General features: G+C 33.9%; 3 protein-coding genes across 5 annotated transcripts; 1 reads left to right on the plus strand and 2 right to left on the minus strand.

Moving 5' to 3' along the window:
* Positions 1 to 1,296: 1,296 nt before the first annotated feature.
* Positions 1,297 to 8,244, plus strand: LOC8273662 (AT-hook motif nuclear-localized protein 10). 2 transcript variants are annotated; one of them, XM_048370933.1, is made up of 7 exons: positions 1,346 to 1,445; positions 1,876 to 1,913; positions 2,015 to 2,573; positions 3,520 to 3,572; positions 5,630 to 5,761; positions 6,654 to 6,815; positions 7,633 to 8,244. In XM_048370933.1, the coding sequence occupies exons 2-7, from the start codon at positions 1,893 to 1,895 to the stop codon at positions 7,870 to 7,872; spliced, it is 1,167 nt and encodes a 388-aa protein (XP_048226890.1). In that variant the 5' UTR covers positions 1,346 to 1,445; positions 1,876 to 1,892; the 3' UTR covers positions 7,873 to 8,244. The 2 variants fall into 2 exon arrangements, with proteins under 2 accessions (XP_015575938.2, XP_048226890.1); XM_015720452.3 differs by lacking the exon at positions 1,876 to 1,913 and having other exon boundaries at positions 1,297 to 1,445.
* A 645-nt stretch (positions 8,245 to 8,889) lies between these two features.
* LOC8273661 (short-chain dehydrogenase/reductase family 42E member 1) lies at positions 8,890 to 11,989 on the minus strand. Of its 2 annotated transcripts, XM_048371138.1 has the most exons (6): positions 11,660 to 11,989; positions 10,640 to 10,982; positions 10,409 to 10,438; positions 10,043 to 10,314; positions 9,651 to 9,847; positions 8,890 to 9,434 (listed from the first exon to the last, which is right to left on the minus strand). In XM_048371138.1, exons 1-6 carry the CDS (start codon positions 11,847 to 11,849, stop codon positions 9,000 to 9,002), a joined length of 1,467 nt encoding a protein of 488 aa, XP_048227095.1. In that variant the 5' UTR covers positions 11,850 to 11,989; the 3' UTR covers positions 8,890 to 8,999. The 2 variants fall into 2 exon arrangements, with proteins under 2 accessions (XP_048227095.1, XP_002510725.2); XM_002510679.4 differs by lacking the exon at positions 10,409 to 10,438.
* Positions 11,990 to 12,147: 158 nt separating this feature from the next.
* On the minus strand, positions 12,148 to 13,333 carry LOC8273660 (heavy metal-associated isoprenylated plant protein 28). The gene is made up of 3 exons (XM_002510678.4): positions 13,193 to 13,333; positions 12,730 to 12,802; positions 12,148 to 12,630 (listed from the first exon to the last, which is right to left on the minus strand). Exons 1-3 carry the CDS (start codon positions 13,196 to 13,198, stop codon positions 12,431 to 12,433), a joined length of 279 nt encoding a protein of 92 aa, XP_002510724.1. The 5' UTR covers positions 13,199 to 13,333; the 3' UTR covers positions 12,148 to 12,430.
* Positions 13,334 to 14,301: the final 968 nt, after the last annotated feature.

The following is a 14,301-nucleotide window of genomic DNA, read 5'->3' on the forward strand; positions in this document are numbered from 1 at the left end:
ACGAAGGCGTTATTAATCTTTTTTTATTTTTATTTAGTGAAACAGTAAAATACAATTAAAAATTATATGCTAGAATTAGGGATCACAACATCCAAAAGTCCTCAATGGTCCAAAATTATTAATTAAATCCTAAAAATCTTTTAAAACACACAGTACTTTGAAGTAGTCTTTTTCCTTTTCAGCTCCTATTATAAATATAAAATTAAATGTTTAGGTTATGCACGATGCTAATTTTTCTTTTTCTTTTTATCAAATGTACAGAAAATAATTTTATTCTTATATTTTTTATTTAATTACATATCCAACAATTATTAAAAGAAAAACTAAAAAAAAAGTTACAAATATAGCAAGAAAATTGCACGCCTTGAAATGGCGGAATATAAATGAGCGACGCGATTTTAATATGAAAATACATAAACACAACTATATAATTTTAATGTGATAAAAATATAAAAATATAATAATAATATATGCGTCTTCTGAATTTTAATATGAAATTATAACAAAATAAGAAAGTGTAATTTTTCTTTTTTTATGAATGAAAATAATGTGCAACGTAATAACAATAAAGAGTAAACAATTATAAAGAAAAATCTATAAAAAGACAATTCCTGAAGTAGTATTAAAATCAAAAGAATAAAAAGAAAACAATACAATTAAATTCTAATTCATTTCTATGAATTAAGATATAATTTATATTTTAAATAAGATTTAATCAATTCTATCTTTTATAGAAGAATCAATGAGTATAATCTTCTTTAATATCTCATTGGCTTTCTAGAAGATTTAATAGCCAAATATTTAATATATTCGATGAATTAAAATAGTTGTTAAGCATAAAAATATTATTATATTTGTAATGATCGCAAACTAAAAATAGTATTATATATGTCTAAAATTAATAAATATTATACAAGTGCAAGTATTTAGTTTTTAATTTATTAACCAGGACTTTCAATATATTCATACATATTTACTCATATTTTAGTTCTCTTTAAAATATTATTTTTTCAATAATTAAGAACTAAAAAATTATTATCAAAATCTGTTAATTACTGAATGTTTAAATTATTAATAATTTAATATGAAATGAAATTAATCTATATATATATATAAGGGTATACTGTAATTTCTTTTATAATCTCTTCCCTTCCTTTCAATTAACCTTCATTCATACATGAGTAACTATACAGTAATTTTTTATACAACTGTTAAAGCTTAAATGTAAAATAAAATCTTTTTGAACCATATTGTAAAAAGTACCTAACGTTGAGGACTTCAGAAGATGTTGTCCGTTAAAACTAAAATATATATTTAACATTTACAGATTTCTCGCATTTCCTGGAGAAAAAAATAAAGCTTTTGGAGTTCCTCTTACAGTTTTCATTTCTTCCTCTTTCCAATTTTCGATCTCTGCTTTTTTCTCTGTATTTTCTAAATTATCGGTAAGTTTATCTGATTTTTTTATTATTTTTTCTGGTTTTCCTAGTTTTCACAGTCATTATTCAGTGTATTTATTTATTTGGTTTAAATTGTGGAAATTGGAATTTATACTGGAAATGATATTTTCCTGTTAATGCAGTTTTTTTCTAAATTTTTTTAATCTTCAATTTTACCAGAATTCTGTAGCAGTTACTTAATTTTGAGAAAATTCGATTTTTTTTTTTTTTTTGTAGCAAAGAATTTTCAAAAATAAAATCGGATTTTTCCTTTTGATTTTGCGTTTACTAGATTTTGAGCCCGAAATTTAAGGGAGGAAAGTTCCATTTCCAGGTTAGGGTTTAGTAAAATTCTTTTCTAAAAACTTCATTTATATTTATCTTTTAAAATTGAAGATCTATTGGGTTGTAATTTGTTTTGGTCTCACACAAGCAGCGACCAAAGTCAGTGATATGGACTTTGGTCTTTCAAATGTGAGTACAAGTGGAAAAATCTTATCCTTGAAAGATTCTGTTTCATTTCTGCATAATTTTTCGTCTTTTATTTTATATAATTATGTTAGGAGATTGAACAGGAATTTAGAGGAGAAGTGATGTCAGGATCGGAGACCGGAGTGATGACGAGCACTACAAGGGAGCCATTCGGCGTTGTATCGCCACAACCGGTCATACAAAACATGCGTTTAGCTTTCGGCGCTGACGGTTCTTCCGTATACAAACCAATGGCCACTACCACCAACTCACCGTCCTACCAACCCTCTCCCTCCGCCGCCTCACCAGGAGGTTTTGTGGAAGGAGGATCCCTTGGGATTAATGTGAACATGGGGAGCGGGAATGATGCAATGAAGAGAAAAAGAGGAAGACCTAGAAAGTATGGGCCAGATGGCACTATGGCATTGGCTCTTGTATCTGCACCACAGTCTGTCGGTATAACCCAGCCAGCTGGTGGCGGTGGTTTCTCTACTCCTACTTCTGCCGCTGCTACAAGCGTGGGTCCTAGTACTACTACTATTGCGGCTAATCCATCCCTTCCTTCGGGAGGCGGCGGCGGCTCAGTGTCGCCAACTGGTATTAAGAAAGGGCGAGGGAGACCTCCTGGTTCTTCTAACAAAAAGCAACAACTTGAAGCTTTGGGTACTATTTATTTCATCATTCTTTTCAATTTTTAAATAATGTGGTCATGAGGTTTTATGGTGTTTGATCCTGTTTCTTTTTATCTTTTGCATTATTATTTTGATTCTACACGTGCTGAGAATGAAAGGGAATTTTTTTTCAAGTTGTTGTCGGGAGTTTTAAGGCAACTGGGCTTTCCAAAATTTTATTTTAGTTATCAATCTCTCTTCTATTATTATGCTTATAAAAAACACTAGACATATTTAGTTTTCAGTTTTGGTTATTTTTGCTTTTGCTAAATGGTTGGGATAATTTCATAGTCAGGTAATTGGTTTTAGAAAGGAAGAAAAAGAAAAGATAAAGAGAAAGCGATGTGAGTTATAGTGTAACTTGAGATCTGTTCCACATCTGACTTCAGATTCTTCTGTGCCGAAATTACCTATCTGCCCCTTATTATTGTTGTTGTTGTCTATCAAGTTGTAGCTCCATTTCTCGTCAACCTCAAACATTTATGTGCTGTTTATTCTTGCATTTTTCTATATATGTGATTATTGATAAAGGTCAATGCTTAGAGGAATAAATTTCAAAGAATATTTTACACTGGTTCAAATTAAATATTATTTTTTATAAAAAAATTCAAATTAGAAATCGAATCCGTCTTTTAGACTTTGTTGTTTGGACATTTTCTCTTATAAAAGTTTATAATTATTTCTTTTTCAAATATGAACCAAAATTTATTCATTATATTGCTTTATATGTTATTGTCTATTATATAGAAAGTTTATTTATTTTGTTGAATATTTTTTCGTACTATATGTTAAAATGATATTACTAGTAGTACTGATATTTTAATAAGTATTATTATGTGAGCTTGTTCGTGGATTTTTGACTTTTGATTTCTTAGCCATTGTTGTGTTGTTGATGACTACCTGTAGTTTAATTTGCTCACCAAGGTTTCTGGTTGCAGGATCAGCAGGTTTTGGATTTACGCCACATATTATCACTGTGAAAGCTGGAGAGGTTTCTGTTTGTTCTTTACGATTCTAGTTTTTCATTTTTTTTCCTTTTCTGATTATTGCAGACAAATTTTAGTTGTTGAAATTGGACAAGTCCATTACTTTAGTTTGATTCTTTGTCCTCTTCCGTTATGCTATATAAGTGCTAATAGCAAGTGTTTCTAGTATGTATCATATGTGTACTGTTTATATAATATTGTCTGCTATGTTTAACGTTCATGAATTTTTGTATGAGGCTATATTATTTAAGGTTAATAATTTTATATAATGGCATCCGAATTACCTTACTTGACTGTGATAACAGAAGCATAAACTTGCAGTTGATCAGTTAATTCCTGGAAAGTTGAATCTCTTAAAGTTCCTTCCTTGACCATGGGTCTTTATGTTCTTACTAAGTTTTTTGCAGAGTATGGTGAAAAAAATCTATTGTTTCTTAATCTGGTACATTGAGATTGAGAGGTGTTAACATGATGTTATATTTATCCAAATTTGTGTTGAACCAATTGCATTTTCTCTTCTCCTAATCTAAGCTGATGGAATAAGAAAAGAGTTCTAAACGCATTTAAATTTAATTATTATCATTATGCTTTTGAGCCTTGCAAAAATGTTTTAAGTTAGCATGTTTCTATTAAAGGTTTACAAGATCATATTTTAATATATTTTGTTGCTTAAGCAAACCTATAACATGGACTTTAAACTTCAAACTGCATCTATATTTAGTTCTTATAGATATAGAAAGTGGTTTGTAATGTTTGTTTTAGCTAATGCATGAACCAAATATTTGTGCAATTAATCTTATTACAACGAATAGCTTCTAGCTCCAATAAACTAACTCTCAGTACCAATTCAGTTACAGTTGGATATAGATATCTTTCCCCTGTTTTACTCAAAGCGCTTTACATTTTCATAGAAATCCAATGATACTAAATCTTTTTTGACTTCTTGAGCTTGTTGTCTTTGGCTCACCTCACATCTTCTTCGCTATTGTTAAATAAAGGTGCCCACTTTCTTTCTCATATTATATGAAAGCTTCCTATTCTTCAGTTTTTGTGATCTCGCCATTCATGTAAGTAATGGGATCACTTTTAGGAAAATGGTTCCAAAATCTGCCAAGTGTCTGCTTCTAATTTGTGTCATATTATTTATCCAAAAAATGAACTAGACGTGATACCTCATGTTAAATGCTTCATTTTATTTGTTCTCTCATATGCTTCATGGGATGTTATCACCGATGAATGGAAATGATTCATGGAAGTATTATTCATTCAGTCTTAATGTGCCTTATTCTGATTTGTATCTGAATCAAGTGTGTTTTTCTCAAGTGCATGCCATGTGTTTGTGATATCCAATATTCTGGCCAAGACAGGACAATTGTGTGGCGAACTTTCCCTTTTTTGTATTGAAGGCTGATCAAGCAATGTAAAAGATGACATTGTAATTTAAATTAATGTGCTAGTAATAGTATAATTATTACATACTAATTTCATAGCACAGTATATTGGAATGTAGTTTTAGTGATTTGTTAATGTATTACTCATATTTTAGCATTTCTGACTATTATAAGAAAATCAAATCTGGAGGATGAGATATTTTTAGAAAAAAAAGTTGTTGCTTTATTCATTTTCTCGCTTGATGGGCTTCCACGACTCGGGAGATGACAACATTGAAAGAGCTCCCTAGGTTTCACAGTTGATTGAATTCTAGTTACGAATTAGGGATACATACTTGTGATATTGATAGCAGCTTCCGTCATTGCTTTGATTTTGATCCTAACTTGTTGTTCTGTTCTAATTCTGTTATATATGTTACTTGGTATTGGGTTTTAAATAACGGTATGGTGAACCATTTCAGTATTGAAATCGGTGTAACAGTGTCCAATTTTATCTTTTCCGCTATTATGAATTCTGAAATTCCTAGTAGAGCATTGAATTATGTAACAATATCATGAACTGTTTTTCGTCGTATCAAAATCAGTGTAATGGTAGGCTTGAACGCACTGTAAAAGCCATGCTTGGTATTCTATTAATCAGAAGCTGACCTGTTTCCTTATTTGCTTTTTAGGATGTATCATCAAAAATAATGTCTTTTTCTCAACATGGGCCGAGGGCTGTTTGTATCCTGTCAGCAAATGGTGCCATATCCAACGTGACTCTTCGCCAACCGGCCACGTCTGGTGGAAGTGTAACTTATGAGGTTTGTCGTGTTGCATGTAAATTGGTTTCAGTTGCCTGGTTACCATACACGTTTATATTATAATAAGCGACCAAAATGAATTTCTTGTCTTTGTGGAAGTTGATGTTGTAACGCAGCCATTCTCTCCATGTCTTTGGCTTGTGAAAGTGACACGTAGTTGAGATTCTATAGCTGAAATCCATGAAAGCCTGTGAATATCAATTGCGAGAGGTTAATCTAAGAACTCATCTATCATTTTAAAGAGAAATCCTGTCTCATTTATCAGCAATTAAAGAAGCATCGTCACAGAACAAGAACTAGCTTAGGAAGATTTGCTTTAATGGATACAGATCCACTGATGAATACCTAGCCAATTGCTAAGATGGACTTTCAACAATTAATTAAGGATTATTGAAAGATTAGTCATAGGATTTGCATATCTGCTTTATAATCCTCATATATTAGGAGAAACATAAGTGGAACCTGAATAAAAGCTTTTCCCAAGAGTCAAATCTAATTTCAATTCTTGGCCTGTTAAGTTTTCATTATACTGATATCACTATTTCTAAATGTGAATACTATGTTGAAATGCTAGAGTTGGACTGGAATTAAGATATGTAGGGCCAGACATGAAGTCTATAGAACTAAACTGAACTTTAACTTCTGAATGTTTATTGATTGTCTTGAGGATTTGGTAAGTGGATGAATGCTGAATGAAGTTTATTGCATCAAACTTGGTCTTAATTTAAATAAAATTAAAATAAAGCTTTTGTGAATATTTCACAGAAAAGAAAGCTGCTTTAATGGAATTTCCCTTTCCACGACTCGGGGCATTAAATGACCAACTTCTTGTTAAATTTCACTGGTAGAGTTGCTTTAATTCAGGCCTAAGAGGCATATTTATTCACTGCAGGGGAGATTCGAAATTCTGTCACTGTCTGGTTCATTTCTGCCATCAGAAAATGGGGGTCAAAGGAGCAGAACTGGGGGGTTAAGTGTGTCTTTATCTGGCCCAGATGGTCGTGTGCTAGGTGGTGGTGTGGCTGGTCTTCTATTGGCTGCTTCCCCTGTTCAGGTAGATTTTATATTTTGTTTACAGTTTGACAATGTCGCTTTTTGAAAAACTGAGACATGTTTTTCTCATCATCTGTGGATCTTTTTTATCTTTTGAGCTCATTTTAGCATCACATCTAGGGCCTTGCAAAATTTTGTTAGACATCAATGTCAGAGTTACTATAAAGTTTCTACAATGGAGTCAGTCCAGAATATGGAATTTTTCTTTTCAAAGAAAAAAGGCTTGAATGTAAATCTAACTTAACAATCTTACCCTTTAATTGTTTAACTATATGGTTTCTCCTCTTAATTTCTTTTTCTTGGAAAGAGAAATTTAAACATTTTATTTCCTTATTCTTTCATGTCAGTCTTTTTATTAATTCTGATATTTCAATAGGTCCTGTAATTCTGAACTATATTGTTGTGTATCTCATGATCTTGTATTGTTATGGCTTAATGATTGGAAGAGGTCTATTTGTACGCTGTCCAGTCTAAGGTGCTGTATTGCATTCTTGTACTCCCTGTGTGAACATTTAGTATTCTGGGTAACATTAATTGAGAGGACGTGAGACTGTTGAGGAAATGTTTGAATATGGAAGAGCCAAAAGAGCGTGATGTTGCAACTTCTTGGTATAATCTTCTTCTAGTCTTTTGCAGTCTTTTTACTCTGTCATCCGGCGGGATGGTAGTGTCATTTTATTACCACTTGCATCAGACGTGCCACCTTTTTAAGCACTAGCACTTTATCTAGCAAAAGAAAGCTAATGACCGCATTGTTATTGTGCTAATGTATGTTACGATTGATATCTGAAAACTTAAGATATTGAGCTCTTTTACAGGTAGTTGTAGCAAGTTTCATTTCAGATGATCGCAAGGAATTAAAGTCGCCAAACCATCTTGAACCCTTATCTGCAATGAATAGGCTTACTCCAGTTATGGGGACAACCGGGCCGAGCAGCCCACCATCACGGGGTACTTTCAGTGAATCCTCAGGTGGACCAGGCAGTCCACTTAACCAGAGTACTGGAGCCTGCAATAACAGCAACCTTCAAGGCATTTCAAGCATGCCATGGAAGTGAAGCCTTCTGTGACTTGTAGCCTTCTGTGACTTGTGTCTGACTAGTCTCTGTAGTAGGCTTGCAGCCTGATGTGTTATACCCTAGACCTCTGAAGGAGTCGCTTACAGAATATTTTCCTTTTTTTTTTTCTTAGCTCAAATGCATGTTTGCCGGAAAGCCCAGTTAGGTAGTAAGGCATCCCTTTGCGAGGTGGTGAAGTTGGAGGAATTCTCATGCTTTTAGGTTGTAGAATGAGATGAGTAGCTTGACCTGTGTTGGCTTATTGTAGTTTCTTTTTTACCCTTTTTTTTGTTGTTGATGCCTTGTATAATTGAACTCCTCCCTGTTTATCTATCATCAAGGCCTTGCAGGCGCCACAGGTTTTGTTTAAAATGACTTTTATTGTTATTCTTTTCCTGTTCTCTTTTTCCTCCTTCCGTCCGTTGTCCGGACAAAGTCTTAGTGGATTGATAATAAAAAATAAAAAAGCAAATAATCCTTAAATTCATAATATCAAGAACAGTACCATAAAAGTAAATGAATAATAAGTAAATTTTTAATTTTTAGATGATTTATCATCAAACTAAATACCGATACTTCTAAAGATATAATTAAACTTCAAATATTATAATTATTATTCTAAAAAGATTAAAATTAATAATTTATTGTGGGTGGTAGTTAATTGGAAAACCACTCAAAATAAAATTATAATTAAAAATTCACGACACTGGTATAAAATCGTACTACTAAGTACCTTTATTTTCCAGAAAATATTAAATCGAAAGAAAAGGAGAAAATATTTTTACAATGTTACATAATTGGATTCTAAAGTTACAATAACTTTTACTATTTAAAGAAAACTTATAAAATTTAAATTAAATTTAAAAAAACTTATAAGCAATTACATGCCAAAATATTTTTATTTATATTTCTCAAAGGAAAACTTGTTACGTGAATTAATATAAAAACTTGTAACTTTTTATTCAATAAACACAAAAGTATTTTCATTTATATTTCCTAAAGGAAAAAAAACTTGAATAAATATAAAAATTTATAACTTTTTATTCCATAAACATAAAAGTACTGAAAGTGGCTCTAAACTATGGCACCATGTATAGGGGGATACAATTGAGAATCCGGAGCGAGACTCACTTCCCGGCCCTCTTTAACAGAAAACGCAATGAAAAGATCCCAAGAGCTAACGTCTGCCAAAACCATCCTCTTGCATTAGCAGGATCTACCCTTTTCGCTAGGTGCCATGCATATATAGACTCTCCGATATGCGCTGCTGAAGCTAGCAGAAATACTGTCCTTATCATCCGCATTGACCGCAAGAAGAAAAGACTGATAGCTCTGAAAAGTGGCACCGGTCCTATGTCTGGTAAGTAAGCAGCACAGAACAATGTAGACATTCCAATCACAGCAAACAACCATATATATATGGTAGGCCCATCCAGACTTTTCCTTTTCTTCTCTTGCCAATATGCGATAGTTGCAGCCATGCCCTCTCGGGGAGTCACCATTGGAACATAGCCAAGCTCCTCCTTAGCTTTAAGGAATGAGAAATAATGGGTCACACCAACCTGTTCAAAAATTCAACTGGATTCAGCGAATATGATATAGTGACATACAAAATATAGCATCAGATATTGGCAAAGGAATCAATCGATCAAATTTATCAATTGCGTAGAATAGAACAACATCTTATTATAAATTTGACAAAAAATCTTTCTTTTGCATGGGAATATAATGGCAAGATATTTCTCTATATTCTACAGCCCTTTTGGATCGAAACCTACCTTGTATACTTCTGCAGGAAGGATAAAAGGCTGAGGAAGCCACCATCGGTTCAACCATGGATACAACAGTGTATAGATAGCCCCGAAAATCTTTCCAAGAATAAGAGCATGGGGGACAGATAGAGAAGCCTTTGGCATATCATAATTGAGGCTTTTCAAAAGAGGTTGGAGAAATTCAAAACTGTTGATTGGAGATCCTGTGAAAGAAGCAAGTCATTTCCTTCTCCCTCACTTAAAAATCATTCTCGTTATCCAACACAACTCATGAAGCAGTTCAATGAAGTTGCTTTCTCACATTCCCAATTTAACAAATGGAAGTAGAGATTTTCAAGAACAAATCACTTCATTAGTAATGGCTCAATTTCATAAGAAGTTTATTTTCAAATTGTTACCATCAGATATGAAGTATGGCTGTCCAGCAGCAACTGGATGTCCTCCACTATTGGGAATGTCATCTAAAAGTCCCATGCTAGCCAATATTAGAGCAAGCACAAGGTTATCCACGTAAACCCAGTCTGTTTTCACATTTGCATCACCAATTCTAAAAGGCATCAGACCCAACTTTGCATAGGATACAATCCTTGGCATATGCCTCTCTTCACCTGGCCCATAAATAGCAGCTGGACGAATTGCACATGTATAAAGCCGTTTTCCATTATTCTTCCTACACAGTATACAAACGATCACATTATTCTTTGCTATTATAGAAATACTAACCAACATAAACAATTGGCACGTTACTGGATCTAGCTCCCCACCTCAGCACTCTCATTCTTCCAGGATAAAAACTGTGGGATGCTATCAAATGAGTAATTTAGCATTTGTCCAAAAGATTCCAAGTCATAATACTTTGATTGAGCTAAATTAAATTATTTGTGCAATAGAACAACAAACATAGAACACGAGTATATGTTATAAATAAAATCATAAGAACAAGAAGTCAATCAAAGACTACCAAACCAAGAGATGCTCACCAATAAAGTACTTACTTGAGAGGACGGCCGTTGTACTTCAGAACTAACTGTTCAGCAATGGATTTACTACGGCCATATGAATCAACATGGTCATCAGTAGGGAAATAAGGTAATGATTCATTCCCATTAACAATCTGCTTTCCCCCAAAGACAACATTATATGTGCTCACATAAACAAGCCTTTTGATCCCAAACTCAATGCACGCTTCCAGAACATGGCAGGTTCCGTTAATATTGACCTCATCAACACGACCAAAACGGATCATTTCTTTCCCTGACATGCCAAATGAAGCAAGGTGGAATACACAGTCCACACCACGTAAAGCTTTTTCAACATCACTTTTGCGGGTGAGATCTCCTATAAATTATTACATTATCATGGGTGAGAGAGTTGCAGCACACACTCAAATAGCTATATATATCAGTTAAGCAATCATTCAACTAATACTAGCAACAGATCTACCAATTATGAGGAAAAACAAAAAGAATTGGTGATTACTGACTAATGCTAAATGGTCCGAATCAATTATAGTAATACGGGTAGGAATCGAATCCGCAGACAGGTCTTGTCTAATGACTTGGTTTACAAGAAGAATGGAATGATAAGCATGGAATCGGACAAGCAACGAGTTGGTGCCTTGAATTGATAATCTCGTCCGAAATTTTGTCTCTTGTCCAAAATGCTTAAGAAATGAATTATCCCTCATTCACATGAGCCAGTGTAGAACTTGCCAGAAATAATAAAAGGATAAGTACAATACAGCTATAAAAGGTGTTGCCAGAATTGGATAATGAACGGAAAAATACAATACAGTTATAACAGGTCCAAACTGTGTATGTGCATACATATATATATATACACATTGAAAAACTCGAGCTAATAGGGAAAAGAATTAGAAGATGAACGGATCAGCTATACAGATCCAAAATCAAAGCTTTCTACTTAAATTTGATTGCAAGAAAAAAACAAAAGTAAACTAATTAGCGAAGAGCAAGTAGAAGAGAAGCGGTGAGAGTGAAATGAAGGAAAGAGACCTCGAATGCAGTGAACTCCACGGCTGGTGAGTTGATGAGACCAAGGAGAAGTAGGACGAACGTCAAAGGCTCGGACCTGGCGAGCACCTCTACGCATCAGCTCGAGGCAAAGTGCGGAGCCGACGAACCCAAGCCCACCGGTGACGGCGAAATTGTTATTTTCTATCCCTTCATTCTCGGTCAAATGCATTGTTCGGGTTGAGTTGTTTGTCGGTTCTGGAAATAGAAGAAAGAAGCGCTTGAAAGATGATGAAGTGCTGGCGATCCAAATTTATTGAGAGGAAGAGAAGGGGGCAGCTGCACCCATCCCATCTTTTCTCTTTTATTGCTATTGTTTGTGTCATCTCAATATGAGTCAAAGTGTTAATCTTCAATTCGTCCCCTCACTATTGGTCAACCATTTCCTTTTCTAAATATGAATATTTTATATTTTTTTTGCCGTTTATGGATAATTATTTTCTGAGAATACGATAATTTATATTATTTATTCACCAAAAGTGTCGAAAAAACAGAATATTTGATAGTATTGTTAATTGTAGTTCTGTCTCTGAGAATGGATTATCGAGCATTTTAATTGTGAAAAAAAGGATGGGAAATCTGCAAAATTTTACTCTTATGTATCACTATCACCGTGAGATAGTTCCTTTTAAAAAAGGAAAAAGGAAAAAGAAGAAAGAAAAATAAAACAAAATGTGAGAAACACAAAAGCACAACCTTTGTATACCATCCCACATAAGGGATTTCAAAAAATAATTAAAACGAAAAACTGTTTCAAAAGAAGTTGAAGTTGTTAAATCTCAAGCTTCCATAACTTGCACTGCAGGCATACGCATTAAGGAGCTCGTTTTGTGCAGACCAGAAATCAGCTTTCAGACCTCCTCTCCTTATGGCTTTAAGTATTTTGTTCCTGTGTGCATACCCTGTTACCACCACCTTCTGGCTATTAGCATCTACTTCCACTTTCTCTATTCCTGTACAGATTATGGAAAACAAAAAGGCCCATCACATAATTTGATTTTAGGTTATATACATGATTATTCTTATACGTGCACTGCTCCTCTGGACCTGACCTCTCAATTTTGACAAGGATTTCCTGAGTCTTTTCTCATGTATGCCGACCATCTCCACCTTGAATTCCACTGTCTGCAAAATGCCATTGCATGCATTAGATGCTACGCCGGAACAAAAAGAAACACTATATAGAAATAAATAATCAAATTTTAGAGGGTGATTCCAAGCAAGGTTTTGGAGTTTTTATTGGAGGAGACTAATGGTAACAGCTAGAATCCAAATACAGACTTGCTACTTTGAGTAAAGGGCAGTTGCAGTCTTAGAAGATAAATAAGCTTCCAAAACTATAATAAAGCGTCTTGCAATCAAGAATTAACATCACTTTGGCCACAAGTAAACTCAAGAATTAGCATTTTAATGGTTTTAAAAGTAGAAACTGGTGGGCTATTTTGTCACTAACTGATTAGAACCATATAGAAGGGGCGGGAAAAGGAAGTGCAAAAATGAATAAAGAAAAACTACCTCCATGGAGAAATGTGATTGGAGTTTATGATTATAAAATGATCTGCAGATGACGGGAAGAGCAGAGAGCAGTAAAGTGAAAGAAACGAGGACAAAATGATTAGTAAGAAGCTACAAAATGGAATGAATGAAACAGATAGGGAATGTCAGCTTCATATATATAACAGAGGGGGACAAGAAAAAGAAATGGAATAAACAGTAAAGTAGCTAAGCTGTGGGTACTCTGCTGCTGCTACAAGTAGACGAAATTCATCTGCTTTTCTTTTGCTTTTTCAAAGGGGGACATGCAGACATGAAAATAATTAAAAAGAAAAAAGAAAAAGAAAACCGTTAATATCGAGAGATGGGAACGAGCTCAAGCTTCAAGACTCAAAGACAAAGTAAGAGTTCCCTTCCCTCTGCACAAAGCAATGTGAGTCTCAAGCATTTGAAATGATTGGGTTTGACGGGTCCAAACCCTACTTTTTTCTTCCTAGGATCTGTGGGGTTGGGTTGCCAAATGCCACCCAAAAAGAGATGTTACAGTTAGGATTTGCCTAAAGATGGACATATGTTATATTCTTTTCTTCATATATATGTTATGGTCATTTTGTGCCAATGCCAATTGTTCATCTTTCTCACTTTTTGAGTATTTTCGAATTGGAAAAAGGACATCGAGAAGAAATAAACCATAGACCGAGTTTTGGTACTTGCGTGTTTTTCCTTTTCTCCAATTATATTATACAGAATTCTTTCTGTGTATTGAACATCAGGACGTGAAACTGGAACTGGAGCAGATCTCTTTTGATCATTCTGGTATAATGATCCGCAGACATACTTTTTCGATAATGATCAAAATTATCCCAAGAACCCAGAACCAAAATATATATTTATATATATAAATATACAGAAGAACATAATCAGAGTGTGTCCCGGCAGACAGAAAAGCAAGTGAATAAGGGGACAGATAAATGGATCAAAAGATGGAACCCGCGAAGATTCAATTGGGAATGTGTTGGAATCAAGGTGAGAGTGAATAGTACATTGGAATCCGGGATCTCTTATTATGACAGTATACTGCTAAGTAACGTTTATTTTATTTTTTTCTCGAGAATCACATAACACATGTC

This window comes from Ricinus communis, chromosome 2, assembly GCF_019578655.1.
Source record: "Ricinus communis isolate WT05 ecotype wild-type chromosome 2, ASM1957865v1, whole genome shotgun sequence".
Lineage (NCBI taxonomy): Eukaryota > Viridiplantae > Streptophyta > Magnoliopsida > Malpighiales > Euphorbiaceae > Ricinus > Ricinus communis.